Raw genomic sequence first — 23324 nt, forward strand, 5'->3', positions numbered from 1 at the left:
AGCCACCAGCAAGCCCCGCCCCCCCGGCCGGCGAACAGCGCCCCCTGGCGGCCCGGCCCCGCCCCAAAGAAGCGCGGAGGCGGCGGCGTTCACCGAAAAATCGTTTTATTGCATTTGAGAAATGGGGTCCGGGCTTTCCACAGGAAAGAACTACGTTTAGAACAGGTGCGTTACAAACAGCTTGGCGAGTTAATATGAGAGCCAGAGAGATGAGGAAAGGTTTATTACAACTTAATTCCGCATAATTTAAAAAAAAAAATCCTTTAAAACTGTTAGCTGTAATACAAATTATAGTATAAAAATCAAGTTGCCAGTGTATGTATCAGTACCACACTTAAGAGTCTTGGGCTCCCTACAGCCCCCGGGGCTGGGACCCCCTGTGAGACCCACCCGTGTCCCGGCGACAGCCCAACAGCACCGAGGTTCTACAGAGCCAGGCTTAGCGCTCAGGCAAGGCACAGCCAGGCTTTTCAGTTTAAATTCCATAGAAATAGCTACAGCTGTAAACCGGAGAAAGCACTTCTACATCTAAGCATGCCTTGTAACATCCTTTAGACATGGAATTCCTGAACCGATCCACTCCCTGTGGGTGGCTTCAGCTGTATTTAAAAAAAACCACTGAAGTATTTCAGAAATCATTCATAAACTGGAGGATTACAATCCATCTCTTCACAGAGAGTCTCATCTGTGAATTAAGACATACACGCTGCATTTCTATTCAGTAACGAACCAAGGAACCTCCAACGGTTCGGGAAACCCACGCAGCTTAACCCTGGTTTTCCGATTTCCCAAAAACAGACAAAATCCAAGGGGTTGTGTGAAGTCTGTATTTGTTACCTGCCCACAGTAAAAAAAAAAAAAAACAACACACATGTGGGAGGAACAGAATGGATTGTAGACTGAAGCACTGGATTACTTCCAATAAAATGCACCAAGAATTACAGGGGAACATAAAAAGGCAGGAAGATCGCGGACTGGGAATGCCCGCTGAATAGAAAATCTCGTTGGCTCCGTGCACGCCCGAGGCTCATTCTCCTGAAAAGCCACGGCCGGAGGAAACCAGCTGCCAGCGGTGGGACAGTACTGCTGGCGGCAAGGACAGAAACACGAGGCAACTAAACGACTACTAATGAGGTACTCTTCAAGTCAGTAAAAAGTTTTTGATGGTGTTCAAAGTTCACTTTCTGCTCATTTTCATCATCATCATGCTACTCTCCTCAGTACTGTTGTGCAATCCATTTCTTAAGTAATCTAGATGGGGATAAAGTGTTCTAGCATAATGTAATCAATTCCAATAAATCAATTAAGTAGCTGAATTTTATCTCACCATACTGTCTTCCAGTTAACATCAGGATGGCTGCTGTGTGAGCCTACAGGGTGGGTGTGTGCAATAACACTCACAGGATTTCTTCTCCACAAAATTATTGTAATCCAGTTAGGAATAACCACAAAGGATGCAGAACTTAAAAGATTTCAGCATGTAAAAAAGTAAAAACTTCTTAAAACAGTAGTAGCTTCAGTACAAAATTGCAAATGTATGTAGCAAAAGAAAAAGGAGGTGCCTGTTGTTGAAATTAAAAATCTATTTAAGAGCAGTTCAAACATATCAAACTTTTTAAAGTACATCTCTGAATGAAGCAAAGGTTACGGGCTTGCACCAGGGTAACTACACAGTTGATTTAGGCCTGACTAGCATTAAAAGACAGACATGTGCTCTGGATTAAATAAATACATTCTAAACCTTTTAAACTCTATTTACTTGGTTACTGAAATTTACCTACAGAAAATAATCTTGAATTACAAGGCACAGAGTTAATTGCCGCCTGCAAGTCAAGCCCACACTGAAGGCCGACTGCTGAAGTAAAGGCAGAATGTGGTGAGCAGAGGTTACTCCTGCACCCTCACAGCTGCAGCTGGACCCACATCTGGAACAGCACTTCTTCTGTGAGTGCAAGAGATACAAAGACACTCCAGGCAACAGCACTTGGTGAAGAAAAATATGCCGAGTCTCTAGGCTTCTGCAAACGTCAGGCATTCAGGCATAGCGGATGTTTTGGTGTTGCCTGTGGTCAGGCAACGCTTGGAACTTGGTGTTGGGTTCACTAGTCACACATAGCAGTATTTGGATTAACTGCTATAATCTATGGGCTGCAGTTTGCTGAAGCAGTATCAGTACGAGCATACCTCAGATATACAAAAATTGCAGTTAGTGTCAGCGTCAGTTACACCAGCTAAAGAAAGGCACATCCTCTTCAAAGAGGGGAATTATGGCACAAATACCAGTGTTTCTGTCCACCTGGTATTTTTGCCTGTATCACATAAAACAAGGTCAAATTAACACAAGATCCCTAATAACCTTGTTGATGCGTTTTCTCTTATCTTGCTAAAATGAGGTGCTTTTTTTCTGCCCAGGATATACACCAGTACAGATCTGCATGTGTGGGAATCACAAGAGAGCAAGTTCTGAATTACCAATTGAGGCTGCATCCGGACAAAGACAGCACTGTCAACTTGAGACAACAAAGCGCAGTCCAGCACCATTGGTTTCACACAAAGTATCTTTGAAGCAAGCTGCTTTCATACCACCAAGCTGGAAGGTTAAGTCTAAGGAAGGTTTCATGCGCTCGCTCCTCAGCTGGTCCCAGAATCACACAGAAAGAACAGTGCACATCCTGAAAATAAAATCCAGCTGCCACTCACTAGAGCTGCTAAAGAAAGCTAAAAAGTACACGAACAGAACTTCAGTTAAACTAATTTATAATAACTGACCACCTAGTAGTGAGGAGAAAACTGTCCAGGTAAACCTATCCAGTGACTGGCTAATGATTACGAATTTAACTGAAACCATCAGTGAGTTGCCAGGAAGAAATGTGGGTTCCTGGTTCCTGTAAATAGAGCTCCAAATTTTCTGCCAGTGTTCTCCTAGAAAAACAACAAAGGAATTTGCCACAAAAATCTCAGGTGGTGGCCCCAAAAACACTAAGAAATTAAGCACTTAATTTCTCAAGAGCAAATGGATTGCTATCAGGTCTCTGGGATTCAAAAGGATCACACTGAAAATCTCATTTTGAGAAATGTCATCCCAACTACCTCAGTCCAAAAAGGTAACAACTTTATTCTCAGGGTGCAAAGTGTCTTAAAAGAGTGAAATAAAAACTTGTTTTAGAAGATTATGGAAGACTCGCATCTAAACTACTCTTCCACCTCTCAAAAAGTATGAAAATCACTCATTTGAGTGAGTCACCATTATCCTAAGTTCCTTACCTTAGGACAAATCAGCTCCTGCTTCTACTAATAAAATCACCGAACGTGTTCCCTGGGCCTTGCTTATTGCATTAAGCATGCCTTACGTTAACTCTTCATCTAAATGATCACAGTTCACTATAAGGTGAACCTCAGGAATATTTCAGGCATTTTTGCATGTAAACAAATAGTTTTCAAGCTTTAAATTGACAAAGCAATGGACAGCCAGACTTCTGTCTCTAAAATAAATTCAATCAGTAAATAAGGGATAGGAAAAGCAGCAGTTACACATAAAGCAAAGTTATCAGAATTTGTGCTTTTCAGCAAATCTAGTAACTGATGGCTATCTAGTAAAGAAATCTGGCTTCAAATAAGTCCCTTTTATTTTCCTCCACTAAATAAGGACAGAAGCCAAGTGATCCCTGGAGAAGCTGGAGACTGGAACTTTAGAAATAAAGTAGATATTTGACCTCTCAGTTGGGGAAAAAAAAAAAAAAAGGTGTGTTCTGTTTCAGTTTCCCTGAAGCAATAAGACTGCAAGAATATTCATTGCATAAACCATTTCTGCTTAGAGCTGTTAGTGCAAGATGCAAATCTTCAATTTAACTAATTAAAGAACCCTCCATTCAACTTCGAACATCCATCCCCCGAGGTAACTACAATAAGACACATTTTCTTGTGTTCTTCTTTGTCACAGGATACAGAACTGCACGCACAGCTTCAGCAAACACCTCCCGAACACCCTCCTGATTCAACGCTGAGCACTCCAAATATTTGACTGCTCCAATTTGTTTAGCCAGTGAAGTCCCCTGCTGCGGGGTAGTGGGAGCCAAGCTTTGCTCTTTCAACTTTTTAACCGTTTCCAGGTCATTTCTCAAGTCTCTCTTCGTGCCCACTAAAAGAATGGGAACATTTGGACAGTGATGAGAAACTTCGGGATGCCATTTGTGCCTCACATTTGCATAGGAAGAGGGGCAACCAATGGAGAAACAGATGACAAACACATTGGTTTGAGGATACGAGAGTGTGCGCAGGCGGTCGTACTCCTCCTGGCCTGCAGTGTCCCAGAGATTCAGGCTAACTGTCCGCCCATCAACAGTCATCTGGGCACTGTAGTTGTCAAACACGGTAGGGATGTATTCTTCTGGGAAGGCATTGGTGGTGTAGCTGATGAGGAGACAAGTTTTTCCCACAGCGCCATCTCCAACAACTACGCACTTTATAGTCTGCATTCTTCACCCAGCAACAAGGTCCTGCATAAAGCAAGGAAAAATGTTAGGAAAAGCACACTCAAGGATAACCATTTTAAAGATAAGCTTTAGCAAGTGTTTTTAATATTGCTAACAATTCTTATCACAGCTAAGTGTCTCAGAAGCCATTATGAAAGAGCTCACAGGCCAGAAAGACAATAGTGAAATGGAGATGCAATGAGTTGAGAGCTTAGTGACAACTGGCTGCATTCCAACCATGTAAGTACAAATTAGGCGAATTCCCACAGTCTTGCCTTACTGCTCGCTTCCCACAAGCAAAGGGACAAGTCCTTAGAGGTACCTGCAAGTGGAAAGGCATCGTGACCTCAGACCTAGTAACAAGATATTCTGTCATTGCTGCATTCGGACACACACCCCCTCCAAGATTCAGGCTTCTTGTCTACATAGTCTACTGCCTAAACAGTTTACCACAAAGAAAGGTCCAAAAATTATAAAATAAACCGGAATGCCCATTACTGGGCTGCACTGCCACCGTTTACTATAATAATTCACTCAACTCGGGATCAGACATCATGAAACTGCGTTATTTAGAGGACACCAGATGAAAGGTTCAGAAAGTAGCACATGCAAGAAAAGCTAATCTCTGAAATGTAACTAGCCATAGTACCTAGTATTAGAATACATAAAGAATTTTTCTAAAGAAGCCAAGAACAGATTATTCTCACTAATCAGAGAAAGAACAAGCAGAACTTAATAGGCTTGACCTACAATAAAGCAAGCTTATACTGGCCATTAGAAAAACACATGTTGTAAAAGATCAGCAATTAAACAGCCTTCCTAGGCAGACTGGGGAACTGTTACAGGAGACATCTGACACTTAAAGGCTTCCCTATCCCCTTCCTGGTATGCAAACAGTAGGTTTGATAATCAAATGGATATAGCCTAAAACTCAGTTAATTCTAAACTTTCATCAGATGAACAGCAAGAACTTTGCCTGTAGTTGTTCCATGCTATTTTCAATTGTCTGTTGTACATTTGTTGTATGCTGGAGTTTCCACTGCTAGCCTGGACAAGAAGGAACTTGCATCTGCCTTCTCACCCAAATGCCTTTGAGGTACTATCAGTAATCCTCAGCTTGCAACCAGCAGCAAATTAACTGCCTCAAACAAAAGAAACAAATAGTGGGAGGAATTATATTGCATATTCCAGAAAGATCACAGCTCCAACACCAACAAAATAGCAAAGGGAACATATGAAAATGAGCAATAGTGAAGAATTTAACAGAAGTCAAGAAACGCTCTCTCCCCAACCTCCTCTTCAAGACCATCCACACAAATCAACATCTCATTACCGTTTAAGTCTCAGCTTTGTCCTTATTGACAAAGTCTTTCTCTGTATCCACACACTGTGTCTTCCCACTGGGTGCACATGATTTTTCTGTACTAAGTGAAACAGACTACCTGAAGCTTCGGCACAAATCCGAAACAGGCAACTCGAGGGATATCAACTGTGGTCGCTACAACATACAGTGCTTAAGGAAGTAGCAATGTATGTACATGTACACTATTGAAAACCCATCTGTGGTGGGAAGCAGGGCAGAAACCTTGCTCTAGAAAGACCCAGGAGGACATTGGAAGGGAAGGATTTGGAGGAAATCAAGCAGGAGGAAGATGCAGAAACAGCTTATCCCTTTGAAAATGGCAGGAATTACATTTCTAAAACAACATGAATCACTTGAAATGAAATCTGGCAAGTACTTTTGAGCTTTGGCAGAAAAGCACACATGTGAGTTTCATCAAACATCAAAAAAATGAGTCATCCCATTTCAAGGCTCCAGTCAAATGTAAAGAGAGATGTGTATGCAACTGCATATTGTAAAGGTATTCAGTAAAATCAAGAACAGCACTGAGCAGCAAAATCTGACAGCAGGACTGCTTATATTATTCCAGAACAGTTGCACCAAGATCTTCCTTTAACAGGGCTGGGGGGAAATTAATAAGTTCCATCAAATAAGAGGCTTAAAACCACATCTTGCATTTTGGAAACCCCAAAGGTGAAACTACTTCTAATATAAAATTATTTAAAACATTACAAATTAAACATTTTTAGCATTATATTATCAATAGAGGTGAAACACTGTTACTTGCAGCATACAGCATAGTATTTCTGAATACAAAGGGTCTATGTGCTACAAGCAGTGACAGAGGAGATGTTATTTTAATACCACAACACTGTTCTAGCTGAAGATGCAACCGTAACTCCCCATCCTTGTCTCTGCTGCTTTCCCTGTAGGACGGATCACTATCTGCTCTGAGATGCTCCCATACTGTCTCCAGCAGCAGAGCTGCCTTCAGGCCTTTCCAAACCCCATTTCCCCTTCCCACCCAGGCAGCGCACCACCTCCTCAGCTGTGACCACACACTGGGAAAAGGGTGAGGAGTTGTTTCACCCGGTTTACCATGCAGTAACACCATCAACTGTGTTGGTACAACGAAGCCAGCGGTAGCACCCGGTGAATGAATCACAGGGGAGGAGCACCAGCTATTGCCGCCCAAGTTTCACTGGATTGCAGCACAGAGAGCAGGTTTTAAAGTTTATTCCTGCATTTACTTCAGACTGCTGAAGTACTAGAAGATGCTGTGCCAGAAGCCTTAGTGGTGACCAACAGTTCCAGAGCAAAAGGTTTTTTCCAAACGAACTACCAATGCAACAGACCACTGTTTTGATCAGTCAATAACAAGCGACCTCACAGAGATGGCAGAACTAAGTCAGTTGGATACATACAATAAAAACTCAACTATAGCAACAGAAGTCTTGTGGAGAATGAGATACACAAAGCCTTTTGTATGCCTAGTTCCTAGTTTCTAAAATAAGCAAATTGCAAAGATTCGGAAACAGATCTCTCTTTAAAACACAAACCACAAGCTCCCCCAGGGGCTTGTACCTTTGTGCATTTCTGTCTTTTCACAGAAAAATGGGTATCTCAGAATTGCACCCCTACCTGCACCCACCAGGCACCACTATCTGGAGGGTCAACACACCAATGCTGTAATACAATACAAGAAATTTCATATATTCGTATACTACAAAGCCACATATGTCCCGTAGCATCAGCAGCTAATACAGTTTCATTCAAACTGATTTAAGATTTCTAATGAAAGTGTGCTACCCAAAGATTATTTTCTTGGGGCTTTATTTAAGAGGTCATGAGATATTTGAGTTCAGAGAACAGCAGTAAGGCAGCAAAAAAGCCTGAAACATTAATGCTTTTTCACAAAATTAATATCTTGAACGACCTGACTCTGGCTTGCATTTTAGAAGAGCAACATTTGCAATAGGAAGTAACTCCATGCAAACATGACAAAGCTTCAGGCTAAGTACAAACTGCACAGATACAATTAAAGAGCTTGTAGGCTTTTAAATATGCTTCTCTGCAGGGCTCTTTTAAAATTAAGTTGTCTTAACTAAAAAAAAATCACATGTGTCATATGCAATACAGAAAAAAAAGCACCAGGATACACATTATTTTGCACCAAACCACAAAATTTAGAGAAATTAATCACAAAAAAGTAGAAAGAAGCTCCTATACTCCAGAAACCTGTATGTTGTAAGCAGGTGTAATTCGGTTAAAAAATTACATATGAAACACAAAGGTTTGTTTTGTTTTGTTTTTTAAGTTAAGCCACAACCAAGCAAACAATATTACCTCCATTGGGCCTTTTCTATTAAATCCACATATGGCTTTGTTCAAAATGTATAAAGTCTCTATTTTTTCTTGTACACAATTTGCCTGGCAATAAAACTCTCATAACATAGCAAGAAGCTGGGGTTCAAATTTGCATGGAAAATTATTTTTATTTCTCAAGCACCCTTGAACTTGGCTATGCATGCTATTTGAATACAAATGTATGCTGAAGAAAAACATACTCTGAAACCAAAATTACCAACAAACATTACTGAGAGTGGGAAAATTGGTTTAGGGTTTGTTTGGGGGTTTTTTTGTGAGCTTCAAAAGAATTTTGGGGGAAAACTTTAGAGAGAAAAACTCCACATGCAACAGGTAATAAGAACTGAAAAAGAGAAAAATACAGACTGACACATCAACACATCAGAAACAAGACTTAGAATTCAGAAACGGAAAGCTGGGCACAAGCTTCAAAGCCAAGTTTAAAATTTACTCAGCAAGAGAAAGGAGTGAACAGAAAGTCCAAACTAGTGAGAGGTGATTTGCTTTGCTTAGTCCTGCCAGGGAAAGGATTTTCATTACATTTAAGGTAGAAGATCTTCAGAACATAGAAAGTTCTAGCAGTTAGAGCAGAATGGGAATAACTTTCAAAGAACTTAAAAATCACCACACAAAAACCAACCACCCCACAAAGGAGTGTTGTGCAAAAATATGTAAATGAGATTATTTCTATCTTGTCCATCAGTGCCTTTGAATTAGAAAACTGGCATTCCTGAGTGGGTAAGCTTCCTTCCCAGAAGATGCTGCATCTGCCTTTGCTGCCTGCACACCTGGCACTGCCTTCGGAATGCGCAAGATTTCAGTCGACGTGTCGAGACATTGTCTGGAGAGCTGCTGCTCCCGTTCTGACCTAATTACATATTTTCTGGTATCACTAACATGGACAGCTTGCTCTCCCATAACTCAACCAGTCATTTGCTGAGGAAATTCACTACGTGGATTTCACCTCCCCACAAAGCTATCATAAGGGAAATCAAGAATAACTTCATCTTGCATCCAAATTTTTTGTGGGAGAGAAAAAAATTCTAGATATTCCCCTTAATACTTCTGAAGGAAAGTTGCTTGTCTGCTGAGAGAAAGGAGAAAACAGTGGCAAAATATGAACCTGAATTTTTCCAGGGCTTTCCAGATTTATGCTTTTTGTACTTCCTGCACTCCTTAGCAGGATATATCTTTGCTCTTGCTACGTTAACACCAGATGCCCCTTTGTTAGGTGCATTTTAGCTTTGATATTGGTCTTTGATAAACTCCTTTTCACAGAGTCTGCCAGATCTTCCCCATCTCTTTCCAGTTGGACAGGGCCCCATTTGGCCAAAAATGAGCAGAAAATACCAGCAGTTCCAATGAAATCACCTATACTAAGCTGCGTCTTTCTGTTCAGCCATCACCTTTGATCAATCCCTCCCTGTTTTGCAGGCTTAAAAGTTTGATACTGCTTTATCAGGAGCAAGCAGAAGCAGAAGTTAAGAAATCTAAATCACTTAATTGCTCATCTTTCAGTAACAAAAACAAGATCAGAAATTATTCACTCTGTCTGCCTGATACGTGAAGCCCAGCAGGAACTTTCAACAATGAACTGGGTGGATAAGGCAATTCTAAGTATTATCCTACCATCCTCACCCATGCAAAGGAGTTAAAATATTCTTCAAATGTGCAGCTTAGCCACCCAATCTGACAGGGAAGAGAAGGAGGCCCTCAGCAATTTAATCAAGACTGTGTTACTATTCCACAACAGCTCAGCTTACTCGCCATTGTTTTAGGCAAGCGCCAAATGAATGGACAAGTGCCAGACTTTAAGAATGCATGCCAAGAAAAGAGTAAAAAAGTTAAACAGGAGATCTCATCCCTAATACCCTTCAGCAATGAATGACCTACTTGGACTTCTCAGTGCCTTTCAAAGTTTTCGCAAAGCTTTCTGTCCTCCCATTTACCTGAAAGAAAAACAAAACACACGGCAACAGCCTCAGTGGCAGCACAGGAGGAGAAGAAAAAAAATCAACAAGCCAAGCCAGATTTCAGCAGCACAACAGGAATCACACATTCCACAGCCCAGAGCTCCACAAGAACAGCAGAATCAAGGAAGCTCGCTTTCTGCAGAGCTGGGCCTGGAAGTTCAGCTCCCATGCACATATTACTGATGCCTCACAAGAGTGCAGTTCTCACTGGTTGTTCCCTTAGTGTGAATGGTAGAAATGCCTTATCCCTTTTGGCACAAAAAGCTGTTTCAAAGAAACAAAAGAAACCACTCAAAACCTTCCATATAACATTATTGAAACCTCCACCCCGTCAAATTAGGCTGAAATTGGTTTATTGATCTAAAGATTTTTTTTTTTTCTTCACACATGAAACACACATAAGCTTTACCACATAAGCAGTATTTCTTAGGGAACCACAATGAAAATAAAGTGGTCTGCATGAGGTATTTGGGCACCTCAACGACAAAACCTCAGTGTATCAACACTCTTACTACAAGCACTCATAGGCCAAACGTTATAGGAGAGCAATGATGTTAGTGACCAAATATTGATGATGTTAAATTCTACTAATCCAAAGTTATATTTATTGGATAATAAGTATTTCCAAGGGGCAACAGAAACAAACTAGGGAAACAGCTGCACAGCTGTGAAACAACGCTACAACACAATGCAGCTGCACAGTCATACAGGAACTACAAACTACGACTTCACTAGATATCTGAATCCCCAGTTTATCAATACGACAGGTACCCTTCCATAATCAAAAGCTGCAGAGTATTAAACTTAATTTTCCTCCTGCAACCACATGCAGAAGCATGGATTCATCAAGACAGGTACCCTCCACAATTTATTCAAACATAAACAACCTTGATGCACTTCAAGGGTGAGCACAGTAAAAGTGGAAGACCAGGAGCTGAGAATGCAGGGTTCTGTACCCAGATCCACTAGACACCTCCTGAGTGATACAAGCAACTTGCAGAGCTCCTGGCTATCACAGTTCATAGAAAGTGAATAACTTATGTCCTTCCTACCTTTTATAGATTCCTGCAAGGCCTTATTCATTACTGTTGGCTAAAAGAGAAAAAGACAGTATGTCAGACATGAGGTTCTGTGAAGAGATGCATTAAGCACATTGCAGAATTAATGAGAAATCCAGTTAAAGCAGCCCTGATTCCTGTTTGAGGTAGAAAAAACATTGTTAGTCTATTTCCTATCATCTTTTGTCACCTGGTATTCATTACCACTCTAAACACTCTTTATTTTTAAGAAAGGTTATAACAATGCCACAGTTGTATTTGAAAGGCAATGTGTATACTGGGAAAATCTAAGCTTCTTCCTCAAGAAAGAAAACACACACATGCTTTTTATCCTCTTTGATTTCTCCTCCTCCCTCCCAAATTTCACAAGGGCAAAGCGGTGGATGGGGGGGAAGGCACCTGGTCAATCATTAACAGTTTTCAAAAATGTCTTCAAATAGTTTAGATATTATTAAAACACAAGTTAAAATGTGCATTCAGTGTGTACTGTACCATGGCTTGTGTGCTACAACACTGTTACCAGTGGCAAGGATTCTCTTGGCTATCTATCTGATTTACACATACAGCCATAGGAGAGTAAAAAAAAAAAATACTCCTTTTAAAGGTATGGATCTTTACATTATACCAAACTGTGTGAAAACACTTTGGACTCCAGAAGAATTACAGCCTCATCATGTAAGCAAATCAAACTGCATATTCAGTTTCCTTTTTCTAATTGCAAACCACATATTTAATTGTTTTTTCAAGCCCTCTATAAAGAAGAACATTTAAAAGCATCCTTTTTTATGGAAATAGTAAGCTAATACACCAAATATGCCTCATAAGCTTAAGTTCTCTATCAAAAAACTTGCATGCAGCTGAACACTGGCAAACTGGCCAACCAGAGGCTTCATGCTATGTATTTTACCTTTGACACAGAAGAGAATGTAAGCTTTTTAAAAATTAAAAAAATAAGCTTGGAAGAAAGAGCACACAGCTCATGATGCTGGCACAAGGAGCACCGCACTCTAGCGCAGGACACACGTTCCACGCATAGGGTACACATACAGAACAAAAGCATTTAAAGCTTCTTTATAGTTCAGAGTAAATACGATGGGACTCACAAATGTTTATAAAGAGTAAACAGACACCGACTACTCATTGGTTCTTTCAAAAAAAAAACCACACAACAAAACAACAACAAAGGGGCATCAAATTAAATCAGAAGGAGGGAGGTTCAGAACAAATAAAAGGTAGCACTGCTTCTCAGGATTCGAGGTTAAATGAGGAATTCCTCAGTACAGGATGTTAAAAATAGTGGAAGTTTATAGGATTCAAGAAGAGAACTGTTAAGCTTACAGAAGAGAGCTCTGTAACAGCTGCTACATGAGACAATACCTTAAATCCCTCAGTACTCACAGTATTTTAGGTCACACTCCCTTGCTCTATTCTTTCTGAGACAACAGTTCGGCAGTTTTCAGAGAGCAGACCAAATATGACTGACTACTCTTGCATATCCCTGTAAACGAAGATTCACTCTCAGCACTGAAACAAGACACTTTAGAAAAGGCCACCTCATCCTATGCCAACCTTTTGTATCTACTGGGAGCAGAGGTCGCCTTAACTTTGTCCTGGTCCTCCCAATGCGGATTAGCATCAGCCCGGCTTTAGAACAGCCCGGCCCGACCTCCGCACGCCGCGGGAGGAGGAAGCGCAGGACCTGCCCACGAGGCCATTCCCGCTTCCCCCACACCCCTGAACGAGAAATGGGACCAGAGAAGAGCTCGTTCCAAAACACCCCATTTACCCCACGCCTTCAGCATCTCCGTGTCCCCTGGCGAGCACATCCACCCCCACGGGCAGAAACGGGGACCCCGTCACCCACCTCCCGCAGCCCCCGGAAACGGGAACAACCCGCCCCACTGCGGGGTTATCACCTCGCTTCTCCCAGGCTCGTCCTCCCCTCCCTCGGAGCCGGCTGCTTGCCCCGCGGGGCAGGTGTGCCGGGGAGCCGCGGGCAGCACGAACCGACTCCTCCGGGGAGTAACCCGCGGCCGCCGCGGCGCCCCGGCTGGGAGAGGCCGGCGCCAGCCCCGGGCCGCCGCCCCGCTGACAGGGAGGGTGGCGGCGGCCGGACGCGGGGGATCTTCCTTCCCAGTCCGCCGCCCGCCCCGGCCTCCGCCCGCGCCTCCGCCCGCCGGCAGCGCTGAGGGGAAACACCCGTCCACACGCGGGGTGCCGGGGGCCCGCGGTGGCCGCTCCCGCCGGGCCCGCGCCCGCCGAACCTCAGTTCACCTCACGGCCTCGCAGGGCCCGCCGGGGGCCGCGCCGCCGCACGCGGGGAGCCCGGGGCGCCGCCCGCCCGTCGCACAGCGGCCCCGCGCCCCGCCCGCCTCCGCCAGCCCCGCGCTCCGCCCGCTTCCGCCAGCCCCGCGCTCACCTCCCGCGCCCGCCGGCGGCCGCTGCTCCCGGGGCGGCGGCGGCACCCCCGACCCGACCGCACCCCGGCGTCCCTTCCTGCCGCGCGCACGCGCCCTGTGCCCCGCCGCCTATCCCCGGAGGACCCGCCAGGGGGCGCCGCGGTGCGCGGGCGGGACTGCGCGGCTCAGCGCGGTACCGGTACCGGCAGGACTGCCCCCGTGCGGCCGGCTGTTAATACCGGAATACTTTAGTGCGGTCGGCAAATGGTGTGCGCCGCCTTCCGGCCCCTTTCCCGGCGCTGTGAAGTGTTACACAGCGAAACCCTCGGGGCATCCCCCGCCTCCGCGGCCTCCTTGCGTTCCGCTGCTTGCTCGGTATCAACCTCCCCCCCGCCGGCAGTTTCACGTTCGTAAAGGTCATTTCAGAGGAGGACGTCATGTCCCCGTTGGAACCGCAGGCAGCGGTGACATTTCCCTGGTCCCCGCAGCCACCATCTCACTTCTGACACTCACCCGCAGAGGGGCTGGGGGGGCGGGGGAGTTAAGTTCAGCTCACCCCGCTGACCCGGGGCTCTGCACCCCCAGAAATGCCAGGGTCAGGCAGAAGGCCGGCCTGAGAGCACCCCGGCCCCAAGGAAACCCGGCCCAGGCTGGCTGAGTTGCAGGCAAGGGGGCTCCTCCTATTGTCCTGCCCCAGCCGGACACGGGAGAGGGAGAGATAGATGGCAGGGTTCAGCCTGCTGACGTTTCTTAAGCGCCTATCAGGAATTTCAGATTGTAACCTTTGCTCTGGGTTTTTATTACTTGCCCCTTCTGACCGGGGGAGAGGACATGCTGCAGCCTGCACGCAGCTCCCGGTTGCGGCTGGTCCTCTGGAGCTGTTCCAAGGTCCCCGGCAGCTCAGGAGCTGGAACTGCTCAGCTGCTGAAACACTCGAAGGTCAGTTGGTCTGTGTTCCCATCTCCAGCTCCTCATCTTCCTCCTCTGACCAGCTCAAGCTGTCATCTGAGTCCTCCTCCTGCGCTGCCTCAGGCTTCTCTGGATTGGCAGCATCCTGCTCACCACGGGGGTGCAACAGGCTTTGGGGGAGCTCCAGCCTGGCCCAGGAGCCAGGGTTGGCTTTGCAAAGTGTGATCTCCACTTTGGTAGGGACCATGCTCACAAAGCTCTTCTCTATTTCAATGACCTAGAGAGAGGGAAAGGTACAGTGAGCTGGGCAGGCAGCACATGCTCATCCTTCCCCTTACTGGCAGGGCCCAGCTAGAGGAGAAGAGAGGAGAGATCTCTCCTCGTATGTCAGGAGACAGAGCAGGGTGTACCTGGTGTTAGGTCTGAGCAGCACAGCAGTGCTGTTACGGAGCTCAGGATTGCTCAGCCAGCCACAGCCACGTGCGCAGCTGCGGCGCAGCCCTGCAGACACAGGCGCACCCACAACACGCTCTGCTGCCCGCGGGTGCAGGCAGCACGCACCAGAAATAAAAGCGAGAAATGCACATGCAAATTCCTGAGCCGTGCTGCTCCTCCCCAGCCAGCAAGCAGCTGAGAAGTCTGAGTGAGGCTCTAGCATCGCACGGCTGCCTGCCTACAGGCACAGCAGGATTGCAGGGGGAAACAGGGACCTGTGGGGCCAAAAACCCTTTGGGGCAATCTAGCAGCAAACCCAGAACACCTACAGAGCCAGCAGCAACGTCCAGCTGTGCTCTTAGTCCAGGATCAATTGGTGCATCCACTGACAGCCATCAAAACAGCCATTCTCACAAACAGCCATTCTCTCTCATTTCCTAGGAGAGGTGGCTATAAATGCTCGTACCTGGGTGACCTGGCACCCAGATGATCCCAACAGGAGCAAGCCAGCGCTCTGGCAGTGTTTAAAAGAGAGTAGCCAGGGTGCCTCAGGTGGCACAGAGCAGTCAGATGGGCACCGAGACCAAGCACAGTCCTGGCATGGCTCCCAGAGGATGCTACCACTATGAGATCAATAGAAAAAAAACTATTTCCCCATCAGCCTTTGCTGCTATAGAAAACTGGAGCTGTGGAGATAAACGGGTCCTCTCTGCTGCGACAGCCATATTCTCCGCAAGGCTTCAAGAGTTGGCAATGAATCCCACCCAGGGTGGGACTATGAAATGGCTGTTTGTTTGACAGATGTGCCAGCCAGGGAAGAGACAGCATCCCAGGGGCCACAGTATTTCTATGCGATAATAAAGTCAAAGCCTGCCTCGTCCTTCGTGCACAGGAAAGACTGTGCAGAAATTGCAGCAACAACCATTTTGCTGCTTTTTCAAAAGTCTGAGAATCCTCACTGTAGAGAGTAATTTTCCTCACTGGGAGCCTGTGTTTAGGGCTTCAAACACTTCTCCCAGTGCACAGGCTGCTTCGCAGCATTGCAGCCCAGCCCAATGTTGCAATAGGAAAAGGGAAATCAAAGTAAACAGGATCTTACCCCCCAGAGGTCCAGTTCTGCCTGGAAAATCTTATTCCCTTCAAAAACGATGTGAACCTCAAGCTGAAAGATCAACAGAAAAATATCTGATTGGGTAGAACAGCACTGCCAGAGCTCTTCCCCTGGGCAGTGCAGCTGCCTTCCAGCACAGTAACACAACGCATGTCCTGGCTCCACTGTAGCGGTCTGGCGATCCCTTTGGCATCTGGGAGCTTTTCACCCCCTCAGAGCGTGCTGGGTTCAGCTATCCCACCAGTCGAGGGATTCAAGCCCAGCAAAGCCACCCACTGAGGCTGAAAGTCACCAAGCCAGAGCGGTTGGGCAGATGCTGCTGCAGCAGCGAAGCTGCCAGGCTCTCAGCTTGGGGACAACAGGTCAGCAGTGCCAACCTCAGCCACAGCGACAGACCAAATAGGCCATCAAAGAGCAGCAGGCAGCTGACCGGCTCCTGCCTGGTGGCTCATCAAAATGAGATGCCATGAAAACATGCGTCCCCAGCCCAGCTCCGCCGGCCCCACTCACCGTGGTACGGTTGGCTTTCACGCTGCTGTGGGCAGGCAGGGGGTTCTTGGCATAGACTGTCACTACCACCTGGCTGCTGGTTTGGTGCCAGTCCTGCCGGCACGACACCGCCTTCTTGTCCTGCTGGGGAGAGGAACCCATCACGGGACAGCACCTAGCCCAAGTACACCCCAAACAGAGGGCACGTCTGTGCTGGAGGATGCTCCTTCACACCCCTCCTTCACCTTCTCCTGAGGTCGGCATCAGCTAAGCAAGGACAAACCCTGCCTTTTGTGCAGGTTTTTGAGGGGAGGTGGTTCGTGCAAAGGAGGACAGCCCCTGCCAGGCTGTCCCATGCAACACGGGACACCTGTGCTGTGCTTGGGGTTGCCTCAGTAAAGTGTGTTAAGAGCAGAGACATCCCCTTCTTGTTCCAGAGTAATTCTGCTGTGTCTGAGCTCATAGGTGCTGAGCACAGTCAGGAGATTCAGCCTAGAGGGCAGTGCAGGGGCTGTTGCTGAACATGAATCATGCCACCATGCTAGATTTGGGAGCCAAATGAGCCCAAACTGGCCCCATTTCACCTTTCTCCCACAGGACCCACGCCTTGTCCACGCCACAGGCAGCTTTGGCCCCACTATGCATTTCTGAGCATCACCAGGAAACAGACCCCCTGCAGCTCTCAGCACTGCCAGCCAAGGAGATGCCCCGGGAGGAATCCCAGCCCCAAACTCCAGTGACAATTAGCATGAAGCATCTGCATCACATCACAGTTCATTCACTGCAGCCTCCTTTACATCCACGGTATGTTTTCTGCTCCAGGACAAAGAACAGACTGGGCTCAGAGGCAGTTGCTCAGAGCAGAGCTGACTCAGAGGAACATGATGCACTTTCAGGTATGTCCTGGGCCACTTTGGTGCACCTTTCCCAGCTCAAGCCTGTTTCCAGCCAAAGGCTTTCCTGGGGAAACTTACAGACACATACACAATATTGGGAATTGGAATCTTCCCCTCGTTGCCCTGCCATACCACCATGTCACTGTGTAGATGAGGTCCCTCCTGGGAAGAAGTTGCAGAGGGAAAGCTTCATTAAAACCAAATTCAGTCATCTGCAGTCACCTATCAAAACTTTGGGGTTATTTTGGAGGACTTTTCCTGTGCTCAGCTGCCTGTTCCTGTGCAGCAGCCTGCAGCTCTGACTACGCCATGCCCAGGGCCAGCTCCTGCCTCATTCAGCTTCCTATTGCACATCTGCCCATGGGGTGTGAGAACTGGCACATTTTGTGAATGCAGGAGCAGCATTTTAAACAGCAGATGGGTGAAGATTAGGCATTCGCACCCCGTGCAGTCATCTGTCAGCAATTATGAAAATTAAGAGAATTAAATGCAGAAACCCACATGAATGCAGAGCAAGGGAAGAAGCTGCCCTTGGGTGCTGCTGACAGCGCTTTGCTCAGACGAGTCTCCCTTGCCCAGAGCCCTCTTACCCCCTTCACCGTCCAGCAGTGCCGCCCGCTGCTGCAGCCTGGCTGCTCCAGGAAAGCACTGAAATCCGTCGTTTTGACTCCACAGCAGCTCCAGTACTTCATCCTGGGGAGAGTGGGGTGACCTGAGTGGGGAGAGCCTGCGGGAGCAGGAGAGGGGACCACAGCAGGGTTCCGGGTGGCAGGGGAGAGGGGCTTGGCACCTGCAGCTCACTCTGCCCAGCTGTCATCTGGGGGTGTCACCCACGGCTGCACCAGCTGTGCTGCTGAGGCCACACAGCCTCGCTATGCAGCACGTTCAGGCCTCAGCAGGGGCAGTTTGCTCCCTGGTAAAAGGTTGTTTCTTACCCCTCATGAAAGACAGGAACTCCAGGATGGAAAGTACAAACCTCTGTGTTGCTCTCAGGGCCCTGGTAGATCTGTGGAGTGAGAAGCAGAGGAAAGTTTTTGGCTGTGCTTCTAACACAGCGTGGCATGGCGCATCCGGGCATCCACCTGTTGGTGCCCATTCCTGCACAGGGCACAACACGATGCCCAACATTACCCTTTCATGGGGCCCAGCATCTGTGAGGACTTGCTCTGGGACGACACCCAGTCACAGCCCAGCACTGGCCCCTGCTCCCAGCTGGCAGGGCAGCCACCCTGGCTTCACCAGGACCCCCATGTCATCCCCACGACCATGGCAGCAGCTCTTCTGTGTGCCCTCTCCCAAACACAGCCTGGTACCAGCCTAGGGCTGGGCAGCATTGGAGCAGTGGGCAAGTTTGGACACCACAGAAACTCACTCTGAGGTGCAAGGGGCCATTAATCCATCCTGTTCCTTCCCCTCCTTCCCAGAACATGTCAGTCTCATGTCCTCATTCACCTCCTGCCTTTTGCTCCCTGCTTGCTCCCCTCTCTGCTGCTTTCAAAGTACGCCGGCCCTCCCACGGTCCTACACAAGGTTGCCTTGGGGCAAGATAGAAAGTGGGCTGTGCTGCATTAATTAACTGCAGGTGGGAATTATTCCACATGCATTTTACCTATATGCCCATATGCTGAATATATACTATATTTCATTGCGAGCCGTTAGCAGCAGTGAAATCCAAATGTACCACTAATGGAGGAATCTGGAAGCCTCTCGCAGGACTGTGGCTGGGAGGTGACAGAGGCAGCCAGTCCAGGGAGGGGATGAGCAGGAGCACACAGAGCAGATGGGCACTGCCACCTCCCACCCAGCCAGCACCCTGTCCCACGCCTGGTGGCAGCTGGGACACAAGCCCTCATGCCAATCCTGCATTGCTCCTGGCCCCACAGAGCAGATTGTGCAAAGATGGGACCAAAGATGGGTACTCACCGCCTTGCAGGCTGTGTTCTTGCAGGTGGTGCCAGCTCTCACCTGGGCAACCGCCTCCCCTGCGAGAGCAACACAGCTTCACCCGGGGCGTGTGCTGCCCACACCTGCTCGCAACCCCCCCCACAGCCCCACTGCCGGCTTGCCAGCGCTGCACAGCCTTTTGCAATGCACCTGGGACACAGCTGTGCGTGTTTGCAGGTGGCTGAGCACGCAGCACCTGCCACCCAGTGCTGAACGTGCCATGCAAACCTCCATGCTGAAATTGCCACATGCAGCCCCACTGCCGTCCATCAGCTCATCACTACCTGCACAACTGCCCTCAGGTTCCTTGTCCTTGGAGGACAGGTTCAGTTTCTCCAGTGCCTGCTCCAGAGTCCTGGATACTTTGATCGGCAGCAGTCGTCTTGGCTCATCAGAGCTGGGAAACAGCAACAGCAAAGGCCAAGTGGTTTTTTATTTGCATTTCAAGTGTCATTGCCTCTCCTGAGGAAGCAGCAGGGCAGAACACATGCAGAAAAAATGGCATAGAACGGTGACACTTTTAGCTGAGCGTGTCTCACCTTGGTCTTTCCCGCTGCATCTTCTCAGCTGATTTTGGTCCTTGGATGATGAGCTCCTCTACTGGTTCGGCCTTTGGCTTGTCTGAGGTCTCCTCTTGGCTGAAAGGCTCAGGGGGCTTCTCCTTGCTGTGAAACCCCTTTGTACATCCCTGAGCGGCAGAGGCAAGCCTGATGCCCACTTTGCCCTCCCTAACCTGGCGGCTGCTCCCAAACCCTGTGAGTTTTATGTGCTCTGGTGGCTCTGTGTCCTGCAGGGATGGGGTCTGACCCTGCACCAGGGCAGGGCCTGTGTCCAAGGGGATTCCCAGGGAAAAAACGGGGCAGCATCTTCACTGGGGTCATGGCAGAGAAGTCTCAGTGATGCTGCACCCCAGCATGGAAGCTGAAGGGCAGAAAGAGTCTCCCCCATGTCCACAAGCCCCTGCTGCCTCCTGCCTCCTCCCCAGATCACTCAGACATTCACAGCTGTGCTGGCACTGGGGGGATTTGTGTTCATCCCCCAGGATCCTGCTGGGGGATCCCTTCCAGTACCCTTCTCCAGGAGTGCCTGCCCTGCACTTTGGGAGCAGCACCCTTGCTTGCAGGGTCCATGGAAGCAGACAGGAAATCCCTGGCCAGAAGGGCGAAGGGGACAGCCTTGGCACGGAATCAGGACAGGACAGGACAGAACAGGGGGAAGGAGGAGCGGACAGGGGAGCAGCAGGTGCATTTGAGCTGGCAGGTTGCTCACCTTTATGGAGAGGAACTCAGAGAAGTCTGTTGTGCGTTTCTTGCAACAAGACCAGCCCTAGGCACCAGGAGATGACAAACCGGTCAAGTGTGGGCAATCCCAGCGGGCACAAGGTCCCTCCCTGCAGCTGCAGCCACAGTTCCTGCCCCACTCACCTTCAGGGCATCGTGGAAGATGGGGGCGCCTGGGTGGTACAGGCAGGAATCTGAAAAGGGAAAATCAGGCAGAACCTTTCAGGAGGAGCAATCCTGCCCACAAGCCACTCATGACACCCGGCAGCTCCTGAGCCAGCTCCTGTCACACAGGCTGCCCGCGCTGGGCTCAGCTCAGCCCTGGGCTCAGCTTAGCCCTGCTTGGAAGCTCAGGCCACGGCATGGTAGCCATGGCCGCAGATCGGGAGATCACCACGAGGTCCTGCTCACCCCAGTGCGAGGCAGAAAAACCTACTTACCCTTGGTGTTGTGTTCAGGATCAAACCTCTGCCCACAGCCCTTGTTGTAGCACAGCAACGCCATAGCTCAGGCGTACTCACGATGTCCTTCGCTCCTTCCACAAAAATCCCATAAATCTCACTCCTGCCCGTCATCCCCCCAGTCTCCAGCCCAGGCGCTGGGAGGTGGCTTTGCCTATCTTTGGAGGCAGCCGGAGGAGGTGGCTGGTAATTGGAGAGCAGGCTAAACATGGACACAGCAGCTCGGCAGCTGACGGGACCCGGCGCCCACGTTATCTGGAGAGGCATTTCTGTCCTGCCCCTATGCCCGGCAGAGGGAAGGGGCACTGCAGGGTGGCTCTGCAGCTCGGGTGGGCAGAGGACGTCCCAGCAGCTGCTGTTCCAGCAGCATCTGGCACGGAGGCATCAGCACCACCACCAGCTCGGGACAACCTACGACTCCTCCTGACAAACTGTGCTCAAGTTTCTTTAGTGTTTGTAGAAGCAGCTGAAGGTTTCCTGAAAAATAAAGGGAAGAGACTTTCCAGCATCGCAGGGAAAACCTATGCTGATCTCCACCAGCCCCAAAAGACACAACAGAGGCACCAGCAGATCAAAGCAGTGAGTGTGGCCATGACATCCTTCCATGCAGGGTCTTGTGCAACCCAGGGATGAAATCTGTCCCCTGGAAGATCATTGTCATCACAGAAGAAGAGCACAAAATGTTACATGTACACCCTGTGCCCAGGGGACGTTGTTTTGACTCCTGCTCCTATGCTGGGACCCAAGAGTTTTCCTCCACAAATAGGAAAGCCTTTTGAGATCAAAGGATTTACTTAGTTCCTAGAAGGCTCTAAACCCAAACCTAAACCCGGGGAGTCTGCTCGGAGGGGGAGCCCACAGGGTCTGCTATGGCTGATGTAACCCTGTCCCTGTCCCACATTGTTCGTTTAGCCTCATTCAACCCCCTAGAACAGCCTGTTGGATCTGCTGCTTCCCCAAGGGGATCTCCAAAGTTCAGAGTCAGCATGAACCCTTGCTGCAATTCTGGAGCTCACCTGGGAAATGACTCCAGACTAATAGGGCTTTTCCTTGTCATCTTGTCAGGAAGGAAGATGCCCCCACAGAACGGGAGGCCATCTGGCCTCTTTATACCTGGGCAGTCTGGGTATCAACCCACATCCAACCCAAAAGCTAGGAGAGAAACGTAGGTGCACTGGGGAATTGTCACACGAGCATGAGGCACGTGGCTTCAAGCTGATTCCTCCCTCAAAGGACTGCAGTGCCTCAAGACACAATAAATGACCCAAAGGCGGGTAAAAAAAAATGCCACTGGCATCCAGAGACTCCACTCAGGTGGGAGGGTTCACTTTGGACCCAGGTAGAGCCCTGTGATGGGGGCACTTGTGGTCCCAGGGGCTAAGCAGAACTATAGGGTTTCAGATCTCCTTGTCCTTTCCACGAGCGCCCAGCAAGGCTGCAGCTGTCACCATCCCTGTGCCAGTGAGAATCTGGAGCTCGGGTTACCTCGCATGCCTTGGAGGAAACAAACACCCAGAGGATGCTGTGGCTGACCCACACACCAAGGCACATTGCACAGGCACCAGCAGATATCTGGGGAGGCGGGGGGGATACAGCTGAGCAGAGCCCTCTGAGCACCTGAGGAGCAGCAGCAAGCAGCCAAGAGCATGCAGCAGCATTGCTCTGCCCTCGCTCCTCTGCTGCTCGTGTCTGCAGGGAATGAGGTGGCTCAAAAGACAGAAGATACTGGCAATATAGCACAGACAGCAAATTGGGGTGTCCACAGCTCCTGGCCCAAGGGGAGGCTCCCCAGGGAGGACACGGTGAGGGAACACAGCCAGACAGCAGCTAGGGTCATTACAGGGTTACTGCTCCAACACTCTGGTCTGAACAATTACACCTTCAAACTGGAATCAGCTGCCCAGCTGATGGGAATTTTCTCCCCGTAGCTCAGGCAGTGTCTTGCTCCAAAGACATAATTTAATCTCCTAGGAGCTGAGCTGCTGAAGGAGCCCATTTACTCCAGCACTCACTCTGAAAATGCATGCAATATTTCTCACCAAAAAGCGCACTTTGGTCCTCAAAAGTGTCCAGTCTGCTCCTAGGAGTCAGTTTTCTCGTCATTAGCTGGCATCCATAATGAAAACCTGTTGCACAAAATAGGCTGAACTGGCTGAGTATGTGGGATTTCACAGGTTTTCCTTTGGAG

At 48.5% G+C, this 23324-nt stretch overlaps 2 protein-coding genes across 6 annotated transcripts; both read right to left on the reverse strand.

The window, feature by feature from the left end:
- Positions 1-88: 88 nt before the first annotated feature.
- Positions 89-13745, reverse strand: LOC136106206 (rho-related GTP-binding protein RhoG-like). 5 transcript variants are annotated; one of them, XM_065846407.2, is made up of 5 exons: positions 13632-13738; positions 12611-12710; positions 11207-11246; positions 10075-10130; positions 89-4496 (listed from the first exon to the last, which is right to left on the reverse strand). In XM_065846407.2, exon 5 carries the CDS (start codon positions 4473-4475, stop codon positions 3900-3902), a length of 576 nt encoding a protein of 191 aa, XP_065702479.1. In that variant the 5' UTR covers positions 4476-4496; positions 10075-10130; positions 11207-11246; positions 12611-12710; positions 13632-13738; the 3' UTR covers positions 89-3899. The 5 variants fall into 5 exon arrangements, with proteins under 5 accessions (XP_065702479.1, XP_065702481.1, XP_065702478.1 ...); XM_065846409.2 differs by lacking the exon at positions 10075-10130 and having other exon boundaries at positions 13632-13739; XM_065846406.2 differs by lacking the exon at positions 12611-12710 and having other exon boundaries at positions 13632-13722.
- A 641-nt stretch (positions 13746-14386) lies between these two features.
- ITGB1BP2 (integrin subunit beta 1 binding protein 2) lies at positions 14387-21296 on the reverse strand. The gene is made up of 11 exons (XM_065846915.2): positions 21116-21296; positions 20820-20869; positions 20665-20721; positions 19935-20083; positions 19680-19792; positions 19375-19433; positions 18387-18457; positions 18042-18144; positions 16577-16696; positions 16055-16117; positions 14387-14797 (listed from the first exon to the last, which is right to left on the reverse strand). Exons 1-11 carry the CDS (start codon positions 21177-21179, stop codon positions 14552-14554), a joined length of 1095 nt encoding a protein of 364 aa, XP_065702987.1. The 5' UTR covers positions 21180-21296; the 3' UTR covers positions 14387-14551.
- Positions 21297-23324: the final 2028 nt, after the last annotated feature.

Source organism: Patagioenas fasciata, chromosome 11 (genome assembly GCF_037038585.1).
Source record: "Patagioenas fasciata isolate bPatFas1 chromosome 11, bPatFas1.hap1, whole genome shotgun sequence".
Classification (NCBI taxonomy): domain Eukaryota; kingdom Metazoa; phylum Chordata; class Aves; order Columbiformes; family Columbidae; genus Patagioenas; species Patagioenas fasciata.

Bases quoted from the DNA above. Each gene is read 5' to 3' on its own strand.
- LOC136106206 (XM_065846410.2), bottom strand. From the start codon at position 4,475: ATGCAGACTATAAAGTGCGTAGTTGTTGGAGATGGCGCTGTGGGAAAA.
- ITGB1BP2 (XM_065846915.2), bottom strand. From the start codon at position 21,179: ATGGCGTTGCTGTGCTACAACAAGGGCTGTGGGCAGAGGTTTGATCCT. The intron at 20,722-20,819 runs GTGAGTGGGGCA...CCTGGTGCCTAG, and splicing joins TCTTCCACGATGCCCTGAAG to GGCTGGTCTTGTTGCAAGAA. The intron at 18,145-18,386 runs GTAAGAAACAAC...CACTCTCCCCAG, and splicing joins GTTCCTGTCTTTCATGAGGG to GATGAAGTACTGGAGCTGCT.